This window comes from Pagrus pagrus (assembly GCF_965226575.1).
Source record: "Pagrus pagrus genome assembly, chromosome: 7".
In the NCBI taxonomy this organism is placed as follows: domain Eukaryota; kingdom Metazoa; phylum Chordata; class Actinopteri; order Spariformes; family Sparidae; genus Pagrus; species Pagrus pagrus.
The window spans coordinates 22,386,901-22,408,318 of NC_140191.1; the positions used below are offsets into that span (position 1 = coordinate 22,386,901).

Sequence of the window (21,418 nt, forward strand, 5' to 3'; positions counted from 1 at the left end):
TTTTGTGTCTCTGTTCTTCCATTCATTCTCCCTCCCACTCTTTCATTTTGTATTGATTTTTCTGAAGTGTCATGAAGGCATGGTGTGTTTAGGACAACTGAGGTCTTAGCCTGTAGGGTTTTGTGTTGCTCCAGCTAACTTGTCACCCACAGAAGTACTATGTGTCACAGAGAGAGAAATCACTTACACCTAAATAGGCTGTGGATTGGAGTGGCTGTAGAGTTTTGTTGTTTTGTTCTACAATACCCAATGGGACTTGCTTATCTCAAATGTTTTCTGAATGCCTTCTAGTGGCAGCTACAGCTGCAAAAAATCTCTAGGTTCACTTCTTTATAACCCTGTCATTTGTAGAAGAAAAAAAGGAGAAGAAGAAGACTGAGATTGAGACAACTTGAAGATAAGTGTATCTTGAGGCCTAGGTTTAAGGACTCTTAAATATATCATTCACCGGTAATTATGTTTCTGTAATGATGTTGAGAGCAGTTGAAAGGATAAACAAACAGATCTTTAATCTTTGATCTTTTCAGATACTTTTAAGCTTTCACATCCTTACAGGTCCATGCCAGAGAATATTACATCTTACACCATGTCATCCGTTGTGAATAATTGTATGTATTACTCATGGTGTGGGGACATACACTTGTTGACACTGTCGCATTGTGGGGACTCGCCTACCTTCTGGGGACAAAACGTAAGTCCCCATAACGTAAATGGTTACATTTTGGGGCGAGGACGTGGGCTAGGGTCAGGTTAGGTTAAGACAAAGCTATGGTAAGGGTTAGGGTAAGGCTCAGGAAATGAATGTTAGTCAATGAAATGTCCTTTGAAATGATAGAAATGATGTGGCCATTGACCGGAGCATATTTAAGTCTAATCTTTCTGTTCTCTCCGTCTAGTGCAAGTATGACTTTTGCTGGATCTGTCTGGAGGAGTGGAAAAAGCACAGCTCATCAACAGGAGGCTACTATCGCTGCACCCGCTACGAGGTCATCCAGCAGGTAGAGGAGCAGTCAAAGGAGATGACTGAAGAGGTAGATACACACACACACACACACACACACACACACACACACACACACACACACACACACACACACACACAGACACATATACAAACTAGAGTTGGACAACGACACTGTTGGTGTATTAGATCGTCGATACAGAATTTGATCAGACTTGCCAGTTGTAGTGCATTACCATCGCATCTTCTTCAATGTAAAAAAACTGCCACCTACATTACCCACAATGCAATGTACTACAGACAGACAGTTCAGTCAGAGATTTGGGTGTCAAACACATCACACCAACAGATTTTTGTTTTCATTTTCAAACTTAGTCTTCAGACCTAACCAACACTGACTCAGGTGACATCCCTTGAGGCAGTTTACACACACATTACACACAGCTCCCTCGGCAGTCAGCAAGTACATCTTTTTTCACATAAGCAGTAGTACTCCCTAAGATGTGTCAACACACTTTGATGTATGAAATGAGAGGATTTCCTTTCAACACATTTAGCAGAATCATTAGGATGTTCATACAGTTGATTAGAACATTTTGTCTCATCGCCCAATAAGTAAAATCTTATTAAATTGGCAGGGGCCAATCAGCTTGGGGCTTATCTCTTCAGCACTCGATAATCTATTTTTCAACAAGCCCACACTCCTTCTCATTCTTTACTTTCACATTTAAAAGGTGCAAAAACAAGGACAGTGGTGTAACAAACCACCAGCATTCACAACTTATTGAAACATTAGTATGTATTATAGAACTGTATTAGTATGTTGATCTAAACATACACACATATGCAAACAGCTGACAACAGTAGTTAAGTTTGTGTGCATATACACCCTTAACACAAAAGGGCTTTGGAGCCTACATAAGCAAGATGGAAAACCCACAAATATACACACACAGACACTTAGGCTTGGTCTAGACTCTTGACCGTGGAGCCATTCACAGTCAATTCCATCTTCCTTCATCAGAGGTGAAAAGAAGTCTATTCTCAGTTTTTACTCGCATTCCTCCCAGTCACACTGATTTCACCTGTGGCACGACTCACTTACTTACTTTAACTGCCCTGAACCAGAGTACCTACACTCTCCGGTGTGGGGTGACACCATGCTCAGGAGTTTATTGACTGTGACTTGTGTCTCATCACGGTTTTGCAGGCAGAGAAGAAGCACAAGAGCTTTCAGGAACTTGACCGTTTCATGCACTACTACACACGCTTCAAGAACCATGAGCACAGCTATAAGGTAAACAGACCTGGCTTTGCCCTCCACTGATGTCTGCTTTGCATAGTGTACAAACAGTCATGGATGTAACCAGTGGGAACCTGTCAGTTAGTGTATGACTGGCACACAACCTCATAGGTGGGCAATGCTCTCTAATGCTATATACACTGTAACATGATGAATGTATGGTATGTCTGTATTTTATCCACAGTATAATATTGTTTTTGTATATCCTGCGGTTTGTTGTATTACAGGTCTTCTGCGCCCACCTTTTTAAATTTATTTTGCCTCATATTCTGCCATCAACTTCATTGTTTGGTTGGGCAGGTCTTCACAAGACGTTTTTACTCAACAATAAAACCTCACGGCTTCTGTCTTCCCTCACAATAGCTGGAGCAGCGCCTGTTAAAAACAGCCAAAGAGAAGATGGAGCAGCTCAGTCGAGCTCTGAGTGGACGTGAGTGTGCAGTCTGCCATAACGGTGTCAATCTTTATTACACATTCAGACACATCTTAATCTAGTCCTCTGAAATTGAGCTTTTGGAAGTTGGCAGGTGGGAAATAAAACACAATGGTGTTCTAATATTGTTTTTACAACAGTGCAAGGTATGGTTTAGTTGGTATTCAGCAGGCATGTCTAAGCTAGGAGAAAGCTGTGCTTTGTTAATAAGCTTGTCTCGAGTCCTTCAAAGCCCCATCTGTACAGGCACTTACAACCTGTTTAGCATAGCCAAGTTTTGTTGTGATACACAACACTCAGTTTAAATTTCAGTGGATTCTGATTGCAGCGCTGTTACTAACACCACTGGGTGTGTGCCAGCTGACAGAGAAATGGATAAGTCCATAACTCAGCGTTTATGAGTCTGGCTCAATTAAAAGTTTACACAGCAGTTTGCAGACAGGTCTTCTTTAGTCACGTGTATTCTGAGGCAGATCTGAATGAGTTTGTTTTTTGTTTTTTTTTTGTATTCAAAAGCTCAGATCATAATTTAAGCACTCTCACCTTGTATCCAAAAGTTGTTTTACCCTCATAAGCTGTTAGGGAGAGATTTTTCAGGTAATTTAGGCTGAATTAAATTATGTATTCTTCAAAAGTAAAGCAGACGCTCACTTTTGCTATCTCTCTCTCTCTCTCCCAGGGGAAGGAGGCCCACCTGACACTACATTTATTGAAGATGCGGTCCTCGAACTACTAAAGACTCGCCGCATCCTCAAGTGCTCTTATCCTTATGGCTTCTTTTTGGAGCCCAAAAGCACAAAGAAAGAGATCTACGAGCTTATGCAGGTTTCAGTTCAACTATTAAGAAAAAGGACAAATGTTCACAGCAGCCAGTCTATTAATGGACATTAGAGAGATGGGACTAAAGCTTTTTACCTCATGATCTTCACCGTCTGCCCCAGTTGTACCTGCACACCTCAGCTTTTAGTTCAAGATCTATTGTTTTATAATTTATGATCACTGGTATAGACAAAGGATGTACTTACCTGCTGTCTTGGCCTTTTAAATCCTGTAAAATTAATGAGCAAGGCTCACATAGGTCTTACATAAGGGCTTTCTTAAAGGTGTGTAAAACATATACATTTTTAAAGTAGATACATACACAGTAGCCCTTAAAGCAGTTCACTTGTAGGACTTCTTCTAAAATCCCTTTCTCCTTGAACATCACAGTTTTTGAACAGATTGTTTTATGAGACAGTTGAAGAGAAAGTAAAAACCTGAAATTCGGTATTCCTTACCGAGTTACCTAAAAGAATGAAAAATCACTCAGCCAGCTGTCTTTCTGTCCTCAGACGGACTTGGAGATGGTGACTGAGGACCTAGCACAAAAGGTTAACCGGCCTTATCTGCGGACGCCGCGGCACAAGATCATTCGTGCTGCGTGTCTGGTGCAGCAGAAGAGACAGGAGTTCCTGGCCTCAGTAGCCAGGGGAGTGGCCCCCAATGACTCTCCTGAGGCCCCCAGGCGCAGGTAACCTTACAGACCTGTGTCAGTGTGTTTCTTACAGATTAAAGAGTGCAACAGAACTGTTTGAAATGATCAAGAGTGACACACTAGCTATCATAACTCAGCAATTGATGACATTCTCATACTGACAAAATCTGTCATTTCCTTTTTTGCAGTTTTGCTGGCGGAACGTGGGACTGGGAATATTTAGGCTTTGCATCGCCCGAGGTAAGAGAACAAGCCTTCATTAGTTTTTAGTGGAAGCTTGTCAGTTAAAATATCAACTATGCTGTTTGAACCCCACACTAATACAAAATCTGCATGTGTTTTTTGACACTGTAAATTATAGCCTGACTATCAGATTTTAACTCAAATGCATATATTTATATGCAGGATCTTACTTTTCTGTTTAGTCATCTGAACAGATTGGAGGAGTTTTGGCTTAAATAATCACAATTGTATACCAAATATTCATAAACACGGGTGAATTTTCACAAACACAACTTTTTAATTGCGACACAAACAGCCTTCATTTTTTACATGTGATTTGATAAATCTTGATTAGAAATCGATAAAAAGGATACTGTTAAATAAAGATGAATTGTTAAATGTAATGAAACCCATTAAAATGTGTCTTAAATAAAAATGCACTCGATAATAACAGTCCTACCACAGCACGCTGACAAATGGATGGACTAAAACGTTCCGTCACATTTATATTTGCAGCACTCACCAGCAATCATCCATAGTTGAGGCTGAGAGTGGTTAATCAGTGTGTTTGAAGCTGGTATCTGTGATTAGGCGGACTTTTATCTGTTAAAAGAGAGTGTCTGGTTTGATGCACTGATGCTGGTACTCCTCTGTTAATATGACATCTAATCAGGTTTAATTGATTGCAAAAACTTAAATCCTGATTATTATATAATTAAATGATGCATCCCCACATTATACCCTCTTTTATAAAGCCAGTGTATATATCTAAATCCTTGCTGGTTTTATTTGGCAGTGTAACAGCACTGACAAACCATGATGACCCAAAGATCACCGTGTTATTCAACACAGTAGAGCAGGCCAGATGGTTCAGTGTCCCTCTGTGTACCGAGTTGGAATGATTTAAAGCACAGTTCTCTGGCAAACACCTAAGCAGGTTGCTCCCGATCATTATGCATTAGCAACAGGCGCTTGTAGTTAACTTTTACAGTCATAAAACTGTCGACCACATAATGGTTTGATTATCGACCTGCCTCCTTTTTCTGCATAACTTGATGCATGCATTCAGTAGAGGTACATAAGTCAATGCGCTGCAGTTACTACTCGAAGTTTCCATTACTGTTTAGTGTACTGCAGCAGTTTTTACACATGCAGGCTTTTCATCTCAATACATTCCTTAGGCTCCTTACTGTTGCGACCTTCTAAAGTGTTAAAAACACGACACAATTATGCAAATCTGAGATCAAACCTAAGCCTCCTGAGCTATTGTGCACACCTTTTACCAGTATAAAGCAGACATTTCCCTATTGACAGGAAAACAAATGACAACATCAGTCTGCCAGTTTGATAAATGAACCTCAAAATCCTTATCCTCCTGCTTATCACCATGCAGTGAGTCAGGTAAAGCTTTTATTTACTTCAGGTTTACGGAGTAAACGACCACACGGAGTATTTGTTTTATCCAAACCTGGAACCAGTGTGTTTATTTTTTAAATTTTTATTAAGCATTTACAGTTTAAAAGCAGCAGCAGACCTAGCTAGCATACCTAACTTGGTAAGTTGTCGGCAGAAGACTCTAATTTAGTATTCCGCTAACCATAAAATGTGCCATTATCTTGTATGAAGTACTTCAAGTACTACAGAAACCAGTTCCTACACGATCCAGGCAGATCTTCTGTTGGGTGCAGATTATAAAATATGATGCCTCATGACAATGTTACAGGTTATCTTCTCTCTCACTCGTCGCCAGTCTGAACACACTGGAAAGACTCCTCTCTGCTGTTCCACCTAGGAAATGAATGGAAGCTTGTGTTTTTGCCACACTGTTGGTCTTAATTGGAAGTAACTACAAAATATCTACTAAAATCTCTATCAGACCTTAGTGTGTATCTGTTTGTTTAATACACTGTGCTATAATATTATTGATTATTCAGACAAATGCTGTAGAAAAGCCAACTGAAGCACACACAACCTCTCAAGTATACAAGCCTCAAGGAAAGATTTAATTAAGCTAGGCGCACGCTACAAAGACCCGGCTCTTCAAAAGAACAAATTATCATTGTGAACCTCAGGTGAGATGCTTATCTCAACTCTGCCCTCTTTTCCTCCGTCAGAATTTAAATTACCAACAAGCTTGAAAGAGTCTATTGTTTTCAACAGTTTATTTTGGGACATGCATCTATGATAATATTCACAGCTAATGTTGCCACCAGATGCCATTCTAAAAACCTAGGATTTTATTTTTGTCCCCTAATTAAGAGCCTCTGTCTCTCAGCTGCAGTAGTTAATGGGGAAGCCATAGTAATAATCAAAGCCTGATGACACTGCCTCGCAGGCACAGCTACAGATGGTCTGCTCCCTGATTCTTACAATGCCTGCAGATCACTTCATAGTGGGCTATTTTTAGAGCAGTGGAAACATGAAAGAGAGTTTGGGTGGCAGGCTTTTGATTATATGAATGTGACTCAATTACTTTTTCTAATGCATGAGATGACTGAATGGAGAACGCAGTTTGACTACTTCCCGAGGTATTGATATGCAGATGTGCGATTTCAGTGGACGTAACCTTTTCATGTTGGTCTCCAACCAAAGTCTAGAGTAGCCATGCATCACAAGCTCTAGGTCTGCAGCGGGATTGAAAGTTACTCAGTTTGCACCAAGTAGAAGTATAATCCCCCAAAACTAAGATTCTTACTTTGTAGAATTATTTTTTCCAAACTAACACCAGCCTGGTTCTTACTGAACTAAGATGACAGACACATACAATATATTGTTCACAGTTTGAAAGACTATATATGTTGTTTATGCCTAAACAAGGTATACACTTCCTGTAAAACTTCATTGATGACTTAGGCAAAATTACATCATATCAGTGGAATATAATGATCTGATCTCTCTACCTCTTAATACATATGATAATATCAACATCGGTTAATCAATACAAGGAACTGTCCCTCACAATCAGTTATCCATAGATATCTTATAATTACAGACATGTGTATATGCGTACTCACCTACTAAACTTTAGTGCTTTTTTGGTAATTTCATTTAGACACGCTGTGTGAAACACACTGTGTGTTAATTGATTCTGTTTGAACTCCCCTGAGTCACGACGTGACAGAAATATCAAATTAGAGTTTCGTTGTTTGCCACAATAATAATAGATATAGTGCGTGCTCTCACTACCTGCAATGCAGACTGCTTTTAGACTAGTTACATCATTTCATACCCATAATAACATAACCTCTTTTTGAATTTTTCTGAAGCCTGTTTTTAAAACCTGCCAGTAAATAAATATTTAATTGACTTGACTTTTTAATTGCATCACTTTCACGTTTGATAAGGCATTCTGATTGCTTTTGAGATTACTCGGGCAAACACGTAGTATTTTCAAACATCTGATCCTCAATCTTCATGTTGCTTCTTTTCTAATACCCTTCCAGTGAGTGTGTGCTCTGCTTAGATTCAGTCTATACTGAAGGTTAATGAATAAAGCTTGGTCTGGAGATGAAAGGGTTTGAATCTGTCTCTAGGTGCTGATCTTTCCTGGAACAGAAGACTCAGACCACATTTGAAGCAAACTTTTGCTTAACTTCTCGAATCAAACTTTACAAAAGTAGCCTGGTAAACTTTTTTCAGGTCAGACAGCTCAAACATAAAAGTTTTATTTTTATTACTTAGTAATTATTAATCAGTTTATATAATTTCTGTTTTAATAGTAACATCAAGGGACTACAAAGACATTTTTTTCTATACAATCTTATGATAATAAATAAATCTTGTACATGTTGATCAGAGTTGGGCACTTTCTAACTGCAGGATTAGAGCATCGTTGAAATGACGCCAAGTTAACAGAGTGTTGATTAATGACGTGTGAGTTTTTAAAATGTTTTTTTGTGGCTGTCTGAAGGAGTATGCAGAGTTCCAGTACAGACGGAGACACAGGCAGCGGAGGCGAGGCGACATGTCCAGTCTCCGTAGCAACACCCCTGATCCTGATGACCCCAGCGACAGCACCTCAGGTACTGCAGTGGACATACAGGACTCTAGTACAGGGACCACAGGGAACTTTTTTCACAATGGTGGACTCGGTAGTCTCATGTGAAACGTTATGTGTTTGTTTATTAATCTGCAGTTTTTAAGTTGGTAAGCCTTTATTAGCTGTATATGAAGGCACTTGATGGATGCAATGAACATGGTTGATGTACATAAAAAATTAAATGTTAATGCAGTGTACAGTATTCTAGTGCAATTACAGTTTGCTAATCTATGATAAAATAATATGTATCCATTAAATTAAACTACATTGATCCAGTCATCCCGATCTCACTTTTTGATACACTGAGTTGTACAGAACCCAAATTAGGGTCCTGGCCAAAACTTGAGAAAATCACGACTGCTCAAGTTCAACAAGCCAATATTTCCAATCCATCAGTCTCATCCATCAGTCAGCTGCTTAAGATTTGGCTGTGTTGAGTGAAGGATCAACATAGTTTGCAGTTTTGAAGCCAGGTAATAGGTTCTGTTGTGCCAAGAAGGATTAATTGATTTCAGCTACTAAAATTATGAATTTCCGGGGAAGATGCTGAAGGCCCATACTCTTTCAGGTTGCTGTTACTTTATCATTTAGCAGTATTCACTAAAATGGAGTGGATGTTTGTAAAAGTAGTAATTATCAATGGATTAAATTGCTATTCGAGTGATTCAGTCTAATGGCAGTATTTTGATTGTGGGTGTTTTTGTCCAATTCTTTCTCTGTAAAGATACTCAGGATGTTGGAAGTGGACGTAGACATGGTCATCTAATGGTGAGTGAACAGTTCTATTTTCATCTCAACCCAAGGTTTTCAGCTTTTGAAACTTTTCAGACAATATAAAAAGTGCAGCATTAATTTAGCCAAAGTGATTTCTGCAAGGCTTTCTTGTCCTATACTCACTGTGGCTTGATAATGATGTGGTTAACAGAAATGTACTTTTACTTTTGTTTTGGTTTTTCGAAAGGCAATCTCAAGAGAACATTTGTAAAAGTCTAATAAATTACTTCCTATTGTAAGTTGCACTATGATAAGTTAGACAAAAACCAGAAGATTTAGTCAGAAGTCAGGAGGCCACAGATTCCAACTGACAGATTCTTAAAGTACTAAAAGACAAACTAAATCACTGTTTTTTTATTTAATATTGTTTTTGAATTTTTTTTTTACTCAAATCCCACAGACACAACAAACAGAAACACACCAGCTATTTAAAAAAACAAACAAAAAACAGCCATGGCCTGCAGGTGGCACAAGTGTCAAAACAGCAGCAGCCAATTTTTTCCATGTCTGCCACAGCATGTCTACATCTGCAGCTCTATCCTGCTGCTGCTTTTACTTTCCTCGCCAATACATGTAGCTCGTACAGGTTGGACTTGAATGGCTGGTGTGTAACTTCTTGTTGTCTGTAACTGGATAATGTTTGCTTATCCTGCACCACTGACACTGTGTCTTCTCTATTGCCTCGCAGGGTCTGGGTTCTCTGGATGACGATGACCCTAACATACTACTGGCCATCCAGCTGTCACTCCAGGACTCCGGGATGGCAGGAAGTGGGTCCAGCCATGACGTCCTTGCTAATGAAGCTTCGCTCGGCGCTATCGGCACCTCCCTGCCTTCCCGCCTTGAACAGAGTGCTCCAGGTGTAGAGGTCCTCCCCAGAGCTTCCCTAAGCAGCTCAGAACTGCTGGAGCTGGGAGATAACTTGGCTAGACTTGGCAACACCAACATCAGCAGCCAGTACTCTGCTGTCACTGGTGTTACTGCCTCTGTACAGCACTGTGAAAGTCACCACCGGGCCTACAGGGCTTCTGTGCCAATACCAGTGGCTCCAGGCGGCAGCAACTCATCGACAGGCCTCTTCTCTTCCTCCAGTGATACAATAGATTCGACCACATGTGGCAGCCATGACCCCTCCTCATCCTCTGCTTTAGCAGCAAATGCAAACCTGCTGGGCAACATTATGGCTTGGTTCCACGACATGAATCCTCAAGGTATTACCCTAGTCCCCTCAACCTCTTCTGACACAGACTACAACCTCGGCGCATTCCATGCAGGTGGAGGTGGGTGCCTGCAGGATGACGAGAAAGGCGGGGTCGTCCTACCTGAAAACAGGAAACCTCAGGAAGTGATGGCAGACATGGCTTTCTGCTCTCAGAGACTGAGTGACATGGAGGAGAAGGAGTGTGCTGTCGCAGAGAGGCCAACCCAGTTAGATCTAGTGGGGCTGGACACCATGCCGCGACCTTACACCCTCGACCCAAGTGGAGAACATACTGAGCGGGGAGGCTTGAAGGTCTGCCGTGTCGACACTCCGCAATGTGACTCCATATCCGACCAGCTGCCCAGCACTAGCTCGTCTGAGTGGGAGGACCAAGTGCACTTGGTATGAAGTGATTGGCTGAGATTGGAAGAAGCTATTTTGGAAAGGCCAAAAAAAAAACACACTAGAGATTGCAAATAAAATAGAATTGAGGAATTAGCTATTCAGGTGGAATGTATACAGAATGAAGAATGTGTTCATTTGAAAGTGGGGGAAGAAGTATTTAGACTCGTAGCTTAGTCTAGCACTGCAGTTAGATGTGTCTCCTGTGGTGTCAGCCCCCCAACGACCAGCCCTCCAGCAAAGAAAGCACTAACTGAAGGAGAGATTACATTCGATAACAATTTTCCTACATTACGTATTTCATACAGTGATTCTGTGCTGATATAAGTATGAATACATTCGCTCTTATGCTCTTTCTGAAATTAAATTTAAAGGAAATAAGAGATTTAGAGACTTAACGTAGTGCAGGTATATATATATATATTTTCCACTGGAGTAAAAGCCTACTGTATGTGTCTGAATCAGGTTTAAAGGATATTTTTCAGCTGTACATATGAGCAGATTAATATTTTGCTCCAATATTGAATCTGTGAGGTACAGGCAGGGAAATAGTTCCTCGCTCCTGTCCAAATCTGCCTACTTTATAGGTGCCAAACACTGACTAGCAAAAGCACAATTTGCAGTCACCAAGTGGATTCTTCGAAGCAAATTGTGCCTACTTATTACAATCTCAACAACTCAGCTGAACTTAAATGTGAACGTCGCGAGCCATATTTTTATCCGAGGTTGTGGCTGAGTGATATTTTCAGCTCTCATTAGTGTGCTGTGTAAATCTGTAGTCACAGACCACAATGGTTGTCTACTTTATTATGTGAAACATTCACACAAAACAATTGAGATAAATCATTCGAATGAAAAGTTGGTGGCCTGCTGGAAAACATTTCAAATTTGAGTTGACAATTCTTATTCATCTCAAAGCCTCAATCCGAACACACTTTCAATGGGAAACGTCGTCTGATCTTCTCAAAAGACAAACGCTGACAGGCCCAGAGGGGCTGCTCAGTGTCCTTCAGTTCAGTTTATTCTGAATTCCATTGTAGCTCGCTTAAAGTAATGTTTGAGTACTGCAGCTGAATATGGAGCTTGACAGATAAAGTAGACAGTGAGTAGTCTTGTTTATACACTGCAGGGAAGGCCAGTGAAAGAAATAATCAGGCAATCACTTCCAGACTGTGGTGAATTCATTAATCAAGCCCAAGTCACTGTAATTTATCTCTGGGTTCTGTTCAAGTGTAATATAAGCAAAGCCTTCTTGGAGCTCTGCAGATGTCCCGGGCTGCAGGGTATATAATGCATGGAGAATTCATGAATGTGTGTTGCATCTCAAACACATGGGGAGCCCATGTCTTTGAAACAGTTCTCTACACAGTTAGAGATACAGTGCCTTTATGTGAATCACCGTTATTTAATTCTTTTTCACACATTTTTCTGAGTGCTAATTACACAGTATTTATAGTGTAAACAAAACAAACACCTGTTACCTTAAAGTTTTTTCTCTCATAAAGTGTGCAAACATGAGATCTTGATTTTTTTTTTCCCATCAAAATGTTTGTAGCATGAGGCTTTCTGTTGGTTCTAGTAGTGCTATGTTAATGGTCAACACTGATTTGCTATGATTTGGCATAACAGATGACGGTTAATTTCTTGCTCTTGATCCCCAAATATTTTGAAAAAAGGTTTTATTTCTGATTTTTATGTGCAGAGGGGCTTTATGCCCTACATTTTAACCAGCTGATTTTTCTGTGGTTTAGAAACTAAGATCACTATATTGACTTTGGAACGACTTTGTATGTGTATCACGTACCTTATCACGTACCTTACCTGAAGACACTAAAATGGAGAAAGTTGCAATATAAATTAGGTATTTATTTGAAATAGATCAGATCCATTAAAGAAAATGGATTGTGAATAATCAGTTTGAAATGAAACACATTGATTAGTGTTTTACCCTTAAGACTTAATGTTTTTGTACAGACTAATGTCTGACTGAAGTTAATTATTTTTTTTCCTAGCAGACGTGTAGAGCCACATTAAACCTAAAGATAGTGATTGCTTTGAAAAGTGTCTTGAAGTTGTAAAACTGAGTGCCATATGGTTAGTGGAGCTTGGTTAACGTAAGTGGGTTGAACAGAGGAGATAACATGTATTTCCCTTTTTTGTGTTACAGTTTGCTGTGCATGAAATGGGTAGAAGTCTAAATGGAATTTGTACTTCCTTTGTATTTCACCTCTAATGTCCAGGTGATTTATTTTAAAACGGCATATAACATTTTTTTAACTCATTGAGATTTTCTATTGTAAAGCAACTAATCCTTGAAATGCTATTTGCACTTTCATAGTCTATACTTGATACATTCCCTCTTTATATGAAACATGTTTGATGTGTGATGCCAATAAACTATGTGTTGAGTTTTAATGTGTTTGTTTTTTATTGTTTTTTATTGTGACACCCACGTTCTGAGCAAAGAAATCATGCCTGGTTTTACGGGAGTGACTGTTAAAACTTTTAAATGTGGCACAGATCACAAGTTGCCTGAACTTTGAGACGCGTTAACATTACATGTAGTTTAGCTAAATTGTTCGACAATTCCTGTTTGCTTTTGAAGGGACAGTTAGCCCAAAAATTAGAGGCTAACTAACTAAGCTAGCTAACGCCAGCCTAGTCAAAGACACTGTTTACATTCCAAGCTGTCACGAGCAAATGCCTCGTGTCCATGAGTACGTCTGCACGTCTCCCTTGGTGCAGTGATGCAGTTTGCAGGTGTAGTTCAGTAAGAAAGAAAATAGTTCCTCCATGAAACTGCTCACAGTCTGTGGATTATCTTGAGTAACTGGGTCATCATTTTTGGAAAGAGACATTGCTGTTGAGTTTTTCAAAAGTATTATGGTGCTTTGAGCGCCACAAGCTGAATGCCATCTGGTTCCATTATATTCAAGAGATACAAACACCTCTACAGCTGATATCTCCAAAACTCAGCAACTCGCACTGAACAACCTAGATGGATGAACAGCAGCACTACAGATAAGAAGAAAAATAAGTGTTTTGGATTTTGGGGTGAACTCTTTGAGTTTCAGTTTCTTGCCACACAATACTGAAACTAACAGTAATGTAAAGCTCAAGCAGCATATTAATAGAATCATATCTTCAGCACATGACTTTAGGTAGAAATGCAGTATGAAAATCTCTAATTAAGCATCCTTCAGGAGAAAAACAAAACATTTTGCACACAGCAAATTACAGTTCATAACAACATTAATCCTGATGTCTGACAATAAAAACAAAGCTGTATTTTGGACTCATCACAGTCATCTCTGCTTATTTAAATATGACATCCAAAGTACTAAACAGTGGGTTGAGAATCGAGATACATGATGTACTAAACTGTTTGATATTGTTTGTCAGAGGAGTTACAGTCTTTCTGTAGGTGGGCCTGTCATCAGTGCTTAGTGTTAGCGGCAGAGGCCGATGAGCTGCAGCAGGAGGAGGAACAGGGAGACAATGTCCAAATACAGGTTGAGAGCAGCGAACACATATTCCTCGGGAGAGATTTCATACTTCTTGTGTTTTCCACCCAGGATGAGCTGGGTATCAAACACCAAATACTGCAGAGAGACAGAGAGAGAGAGTGATGAGATGCTTCAACACTGACATCTGAAGGCAGCGTGTTAGTGCGATGAAAGAGACGGAGAGCCGGTTACAAGAATCCGTCTGAAAGAAATCACAGGCAGTGTTTCTTATCGTTGAGAGAGAGGAGGGACTGTGCTGATAAACAGGCCATGTAAATAATCGTGTAGTCAGAGTTGTTGCAGCTGAAAATAAGTTGTGACTTGCCGCTGACAGCCTGTTCAGCTCTGTGTGCAGTCGCAGTTTGTTCCACCGGCTGACGGGATGGGTCACAACATTTGCTGTTAATGCCAAAGGCACGCAGAGAGGTGGCTGTGAAAATGAAGCCTACTGCTGTTAAGCGGTGCATAATTGAAATTAAAGGGCACGAGGACATCAGAGTCTCTCCGTACACTAACTACTGTGACAGACACTGGAGCGAAGCTGCTCGGCCCTGGGATCTTGACATTACGCCTTCTTTCAGTGATGGTTTCTTTCATTTTAAAAGGTTATTATCAGTCTGTTTTTCAATTCAACCTGTGTTGCAGAAAACCATATTCTCTCATTAAAGTTGAAGTGTACTTACTAAAGAAAACAGCAAGGTTCCCAGGCAGGCGTATGTGATGTAAGCATACTGTTGAAAGAATCAGAGACACAAAATCAGGAGAGGCATTCAGCACCATAACCGGCTTTATACTGATTTGTGATTTTCCACAAATGGAGGTAATATGTAGCTTAAAAATTGTTTCACCACTTAGAATGAAGTGTTTCTTGTTTTCTATCTTAAATAGATACAGTGTGCTTCCTGCGGACACAATAACTCAGCCTCATCCTTTATCTCAGTTGCTGAAAAAGAAGGCGTACTTAATCCTTTTTAGTTGTTCTGTGGGGAAAATATGATAGTAAAGGGCGATAATGGGTGCAGACAATATGCTTTCAGAAAGCAGTGTTTATTCCCTGATTCAGGTCAGACGTGGTTATGTATAAATAGCACTTTGAAATCAATGGGATACTTATACTATCAGCCGCCACAGCAGACAGCAGTGTACATTTAAATGCATCAGATCAGTGCAACTCCTGAGAGAGTTGAGAGTATACGCACTCTTCTTTACAGTCTGCTCAGTACACAGGTCAGCGGCAGCACATCCTGGTGATAAAAGCTCTGATGCTTATGAACTGTCTGCCTCTGACTGCATACCACTGCAATTCATTTCAAACATGCTCTCACTGCAAACACAAGGTGTAAACACAGCCGCTCCTTCGTCTACCTGCGATCGGAGAATTGCACAAAGCAGTGCAAACGAAAAGAGGGTCCAGGCAAACACCCACAGGCTCCCACTTTTTGCGGTGAAGTCCCACTGGTGCAAGATAGGGGTGGGGGGAGAAGAGTGAGAGACGGTGAATGTGACAAGCCTCTCAAACAGAAAACAGTATCTCTCATTTACACTCATAAAAGCCAGGGCGCTCAAGGTCGTCTGCATTGCAGCTGTGCTGTGAGATGCTGCAGATTGCTTAATGATGAAGACATATTGCAGTTCAACACACAAGAAAAGCCTAACGATTCTGGATATAATGATGCTGGGTAATTAATCAACAAGCAGCAACGCAGGCACAGAGAAAGGGTGGGGACGTGGCCTTTTGGCCTGCGTGCCCTTTTCAAATAGACAGCAAAAAGATGGCAGTTGCTATAGAGAATCACTAACACTGATCACCTGAGGAGGAGTGAGCTACACATCCAAGGCAGTCTGCATGACATTTACGTATATCACGGTGACTAAAACTCCCCGCACACAGCCTGCAACTGCAGAGCAAGACGGGCTGAAATCTGCAGGATGAAGTCATCAGCTGAAAAATGAAATGAGGACACTTTTCCTATTTATTCCCCTCTATATGCGGGCTCTTTAAGCATCCTTTCAACACATTACATGAGCAGAGAGCATTATAGATATATTCTCCAGATAATCATTTAACACATCCCTGCCAGGTTTATTCAATCCAAGCAGGAGGAAAAAAATCAGCTCCTTCAGATGCATTAGGTGGCAAAATTTGTGAAATGCCAAACTGCATTTAAAGGCAATTAAGAGGGACTCTGAATGCAATTTGAATTTGGCCTACATCTGTTTCACTTGTCTAATTTTTTGCCCCACTGACTGTGTGATTACTTTTCTTCTTAATATGAGCCTTTTATTGAAGCAGCATGCCAAACTATCAATGAAGAGATTCTCAAAAGGTCTCTTCACTTGTGCACGTTGACTCCCGCTAATAAAACGCTGCAACTCTTAAATGTCACTTACACAAGCATAAGCTGTTATATAAACCAAGTGACATCACTGTAAAATATTAATAGGCTTTGTTCAAACCATAAAATACAATGGAAACAATCTTAGTGGAGAAACATCTTCAGGGTCCCCTTTGATATATCAGAGTTGTTAAGTTATTGAAATTTTTAGATTTGGCTCAGGGATGCAAGTCAATTTGATTTTCTTTTTTTTACCTGTGTGCATGCTCCTGCACAAAATGCAAAAGAAATTACCTTTTCAATATTAAAAAATATCCTGCTGGACGATCGTCATGTCTCCCAGTGTGTCAGTGAAGGAGACCTTTCAAAGATTAATCTCAGAGCGTGTTTGCCTTATTAGACAGTTTGTGGTGAAAGGAGACATCCAAAAAGAGGAAGAGGGGGAATTTAGCAAATGACAAAAGGCTCAAGGCCATTTCAGAACCCAGATTTATGATATAAGCCCCAGCCAGCATGAGAACGGCCCGGAGGTTTAACTCTGTCCCACCACTGGACACAAGGAATTAACTTGATTGACAAATACACTGATCTCAGCACTAATCATAGTTTTGCCCGGAAAGCAAATTCATCTGAGTTTTTAAACCTTTGCTGGTGACTGCAAATTGCACCCACTGCACAAGAAAACCTGGGCCACAGCTCGGCTTAACACTTTTCTTTTGACTGCCCAGGAAACACAGCTCAGTAGATGGACATTTAGCACTGACTGCATGGCAAAGTCACCGCGGTTTATGAAATTTCCCTTTTGGCTGCCCTGCAGATTGAGCTCAGAGTGTGTGACAGATCTCACCTTTGACTGCATTGCAAACAGAGTCAAGGCGAAGGACACCACCGCTGTTGCCCCCACAGCCCACATAACTGCTTCGGCATCATAGTACCTGCAGACGGAAATATCAAACAGTTATGCAGAGGGAATGGCACGCCACAGCATCATGTCTAACCAGTCAGCAGGCAGAGTGCATACATGAGCAGTAGGGTTGTGTTCTATCCTAAAAGGGAAACATTACTTTCTTATAAGAAATGTGGTGCATTTTTATTTAATAGTCTGTATAATGTGTCTCAAGTCGAGCGATGGCAGGGACCCCCCTTTGGAAGTGCATTGCATAATGTATTGCCTATGTTCATATCAGTTACAGTGCAGCTTCAGTTGAGGCAATGTCCTATAAATATGATAATTTGAATGTATTATTGATAGTGAGGCCTTCAACTGATGTCTTTTTCTGTCACAGTGACAAGCTGCTAAAAAGAAATGTCTCACGGATGGAAAAGGTAGCTTGTGTTTACACAGGCCCTGCTGCAGAGAAATTGGTTTTTAAACTATTTGTGATGCTTCTGATTTATCTTCGGCCAAACACCCCCTTTTTAATTTGGTAAACCAGCAATGATAACATCTTATCAGGTTTGATGGCTTCATCGCTGACATCCAACATGCTATCAGATATGGATCAAATAGGGTTATTATTGTGCAAATGAGTCAGCATCAGGTGGGGATTCATCCTTGGAAACTCACGCTGACACAGAGCCAAGCATCAAGCCCTCTGCTACAGTCTGAGACAGAGAGGGAGAGACAAATCGAAAGTAAATACATGACACAAAAAACAGTGAAATAGAGCAGCTGAGGTGGGGGTTTAATTTGATGCCTGGCTGGTACTGCTTCTACTCACAAACAGGCCCAGGGTGATGAAATTGAGGGGGACTCGACGACGGATGTTGTCGCAGCAGGACAGGACCAAGATGAGCACCACCACCACTGCCCTATTTCACAGAGAATATAGAGTGTATCGTAAATAGCAAATAAACAGGCTATAAACAGAAAAAAAGTTTTCACTATGTGAATTCACTGAGTGAGCGCATTATTTATGCACAGTGCAGCTGGCAGTTTCTTGGATTGGGATTCAGACTGAGGTGACAGTTTGTGATTTGCTTCTGTGGATTTCCATGAGAGAGATTTTCACTGAGGAGATCTGCAGGGGGTAAAACTGATTAAAATAACAAATGTGTGTATCACCACGACAATCTGACTGCTTTTGATAGCTTACATCATGGTGTAGCTGAACCAGTAGTTTTCCCATGTCCACCTCCGGAGAGTCATCCTGTTATTTGAAAAGAAAAAGGGAGGGGAGTGTTTAATAAGGGCACCATTTATGTGATAGAGGCAGTAGAATGATTTTATTAAATATTAACAGAGGACAGGGCATTGTGCACATGGGAGCTGAATGCGATTTATGAAAAGAAATGACTGGAGCAGTGTTCTGCCACATCCATTATACAAAACATAAAGCTTTCAAGCTACTGCAAGCAAAAATATTATGCGGCAGAAATGCACTTTTATTCTCTACCATCTTGTCTCACTTCACATATTTATGATGATTCGAGCTATGCCAGGTTGCACGCTCAAAGTTTCTGTGGGGAGAAATATGCTTCTTGTGCTCCTGTGTGATGTTGGGTGCTCTTACAACGCTGACAACACTAAATGTAGATAGATAGATGGATAGGTGCCTGACTTGGATTAATCTCTTTTTGGAGGATGTTCCCTTGTGTAATGCTGCCTCACCAGTAAAGAAAAGCGCAGATGATCCCGAAAGTCACCAGGAGCTGAATCATCAAGGTCAAGTAGACTTTCCTTATGAAACCTTTTCAGAAAGAAAGAAAAAAAATAGACACACAGTAGAAAGCTAGACAACAACAACAACTAAAAAGAAAGTGAAGCAGAGAGGCAGGTAGGATTGTTTTTGCATTTCAAAATGGCTCTGTTTTCATCAAACCCACATTTCATCCTCTCATTTAAAATGAGCTGTGTTGCGTGGGAGGTGAAAAGCTGAGGCAGGGTACAGCAAAGATCAGGAAACGACTTTCAATTTCAAATCAATCTCAAGAAAACACTGCAGAGCAAACGAGGGAGTAAATATCACTCATCCTTTTTCAGCTCTGACCATGCAAACAAAAGACATATTAGCTTCTCTCGCTTTCTGTTTCTCCCTCTGCCCATTCCTCGATGAGTCTAGACCTTTACCTCTTCGTACGGCAGCGTCACTGAAGCAATTATCCTCTAAGCCATGAGAGTAGTCAGGTGGAGCTTGACCATACTGCTCGTTGCCTCCTGCTGCCGCCATTTCCTCAGGATGGACCATGTTATCGTAGGTGGCAGGAGGGGAGACCACTGCAACGTTCCCCTTCCCTACCTGGCTCGTCCAAACCAACAACAACACATGTAGATCAAACAACACTGAGGAAATTCTACTCATGAACAAAAAAATCATGAATAGTGTTCCTAGTTTTCTTTTTGAAGTGCATTAATTAAAAGAAAATCAATCAGCCGTGTGTAATTAAATGTGCAAACAGCGCTTTGTTTTGAGAGTGTTTCATGATGATCAAAGGTTGGTAGTGTATGAGTTTGGCAAATACAAATAGTCACTCAATCCAAAATTAATAGGAAAAAAACATGGTTTTACCAACTCATTTCCTTCTCTACTGTGAGCCTACCACATAGGTTTGAATTTTGCCACTAACCACATAGCTCATCCCTGTGTATGGACTGTTTCCATATTCCTGAGGACTGTATGGAGGAGGGCGATGTCCATAACCATCCTTGCTGCTGCCATTAGTCTGGTCCATTCCAGCAAAAGTTTGCAGATCTTTTCATCAACTGAGGCGCAAAACTGAGAAGACACATCAGCGTTACAGGTAAGTTGAGGCCATGGCTGAGACACGATGCGTCAGTGCTTTCATCAGTGAGTTAAATTGGCAAATGGGGCAATGTCAGCGGGGAACAAATAAATGGGTAATTACAAAATGGTGCATCACACGAACGCTGAGAGCCATTCATGACTAACATCCATAATTATGGCCTTCAGCCCTCCATCTAATAGCACTGTATGTATATTTAATGGCCAAATAGGTTGTGGTTAATTGATCTCTGTGGAAATTCAGTTGTCATCAAGGAGGACAGACAGACTCATGGATTCTATTTTGTATATAGTGAGGATATAAAAGGAACAAATTTATCTGAAATGTTCCTGGTGTTGCATTAATCATTAAAGAAATTAGGGCATAATTAGCCACGCACATTGACCAGCTCTGTGTGGTATACACCTGCTGTAAAGTGATGACTACACAGAGACCACATACTGTTACAGTATCAAACAAATGTCAGCACTGCATGCAAATCTGTCTATCTATGGTTTAATAAATAACATCATACACTTCCTGTAATATCAGTAATCAGTAATAATGACTTTTGAACTCATGGCAGTCATAAATCATCTGCCACTTACAAACACATTTTGACTTTTGGCTCCAATTCCCAACTTCCCAAAACTAAAACCCATGAACAGACAGACAAGTCAAGAGATATATATATAAGACAATATATAAAGACAAGATATATATATATAAGACAAGATAATATGTTTAAACATATTCTCAAAATGAGGTGGACTTCGCTTCTGTCTGCATACACAGGCAGAAAGGTTCAAAACATCACCTCAGAGATGTGATGAATAAAACACAGACAAAAGTACCCATTGTGTTTTTCAAGTGTTTAACAAGCAATCAATCGCTGTTTGACTTAGGTCTGTTCACATAAATCAATTAATTACAGTCCGGATCCATTGTAATGTGTCTTACCTCGTCTGTGACGGCCGGGAGTCTGTCCCGCTGCTCTTCCTGTAGTGTTAGTTCCCCTTCAGGGCAAAGTCTACCTGCTATCAG

General features: G+C 40.5%; 2 protein-coding genes across 3 annotated transcripts in view; one reads left to right on the top strand and one right to left on the bottom strand.

The window, feature by feature from the left end:
• LOC311259630 (ankyrin repeat and IBR domain-containing protein 1-like) overlaps positions 1-13,224 on the top strand; it is a 34,459-nt gene extending 21,235 nt beyond the window's left edge. For both annotated transcript variants that reach the window (XM_084356879.1, XM_084356880.1), the window contains exons 12-20: positions 897-1,031; positions 2,172-2,258; positions 2,628-2,694; positions 3,377-3,522; positions 4,029-4,207; positions 4,360-4,411; positions 8,304-8,415; positions 9,157-9,200; positions 9,895-13,224. In XM_084356879.1, coding sequence (XP_084213005.1) covers positions 897-1,031; positions 2,172-2,258; positions 2,628-2,694; positions 3,377-3,522; positions 4,029-4,207; positions 4,360-4,411; positions 8,304-8,415; positions 9,157-9,200; positions 9,895-10,815 — 1,743 coding nt within the window. In that variant the 3' untranslated portion in view covers positions 10,816-13,224. The remainder of the gene's footprint in view (positions 1-896; positions 1,032-2,171; positions 2,259-2,627; positions 2,695-3,376; positions 3,523-4,028; positions 4,208-4,359; positions 4,412-8,303; positions 8,416-9,156; positions 9,201-9,894) is intronic.
• Positions 13,225-14,258: 1,034 nt separating this feature from the next.
• On the bottom strand, positions 14,259-20,323 carry LOC311259726 (protein lifeguard 1; the record flags this gene model as incomplete). The annotated part of the gene is made up of 10 exons (XM_084357016.1): positions 14,259-14,411; positions 14,999-15,046; positions 15,681-15,770; positions 17,499-17,586; positions 18,219-18,256; positions 18,373-18,463; positions 18,748-18,801; positions 19,263-19,341; positions 19,722-19,886; positions 20,215-20,323. The coding sequence occupies 10 exons, from the start codon at positions 20,321-20,323 to the stop codon at positions 14,259-14,261; spliced, it is 915 nt and encodes a 304-aa protein (XP_084213142.1).
• Positions 20,324-21,418: the final 1,095 nt, after the last annotated feature.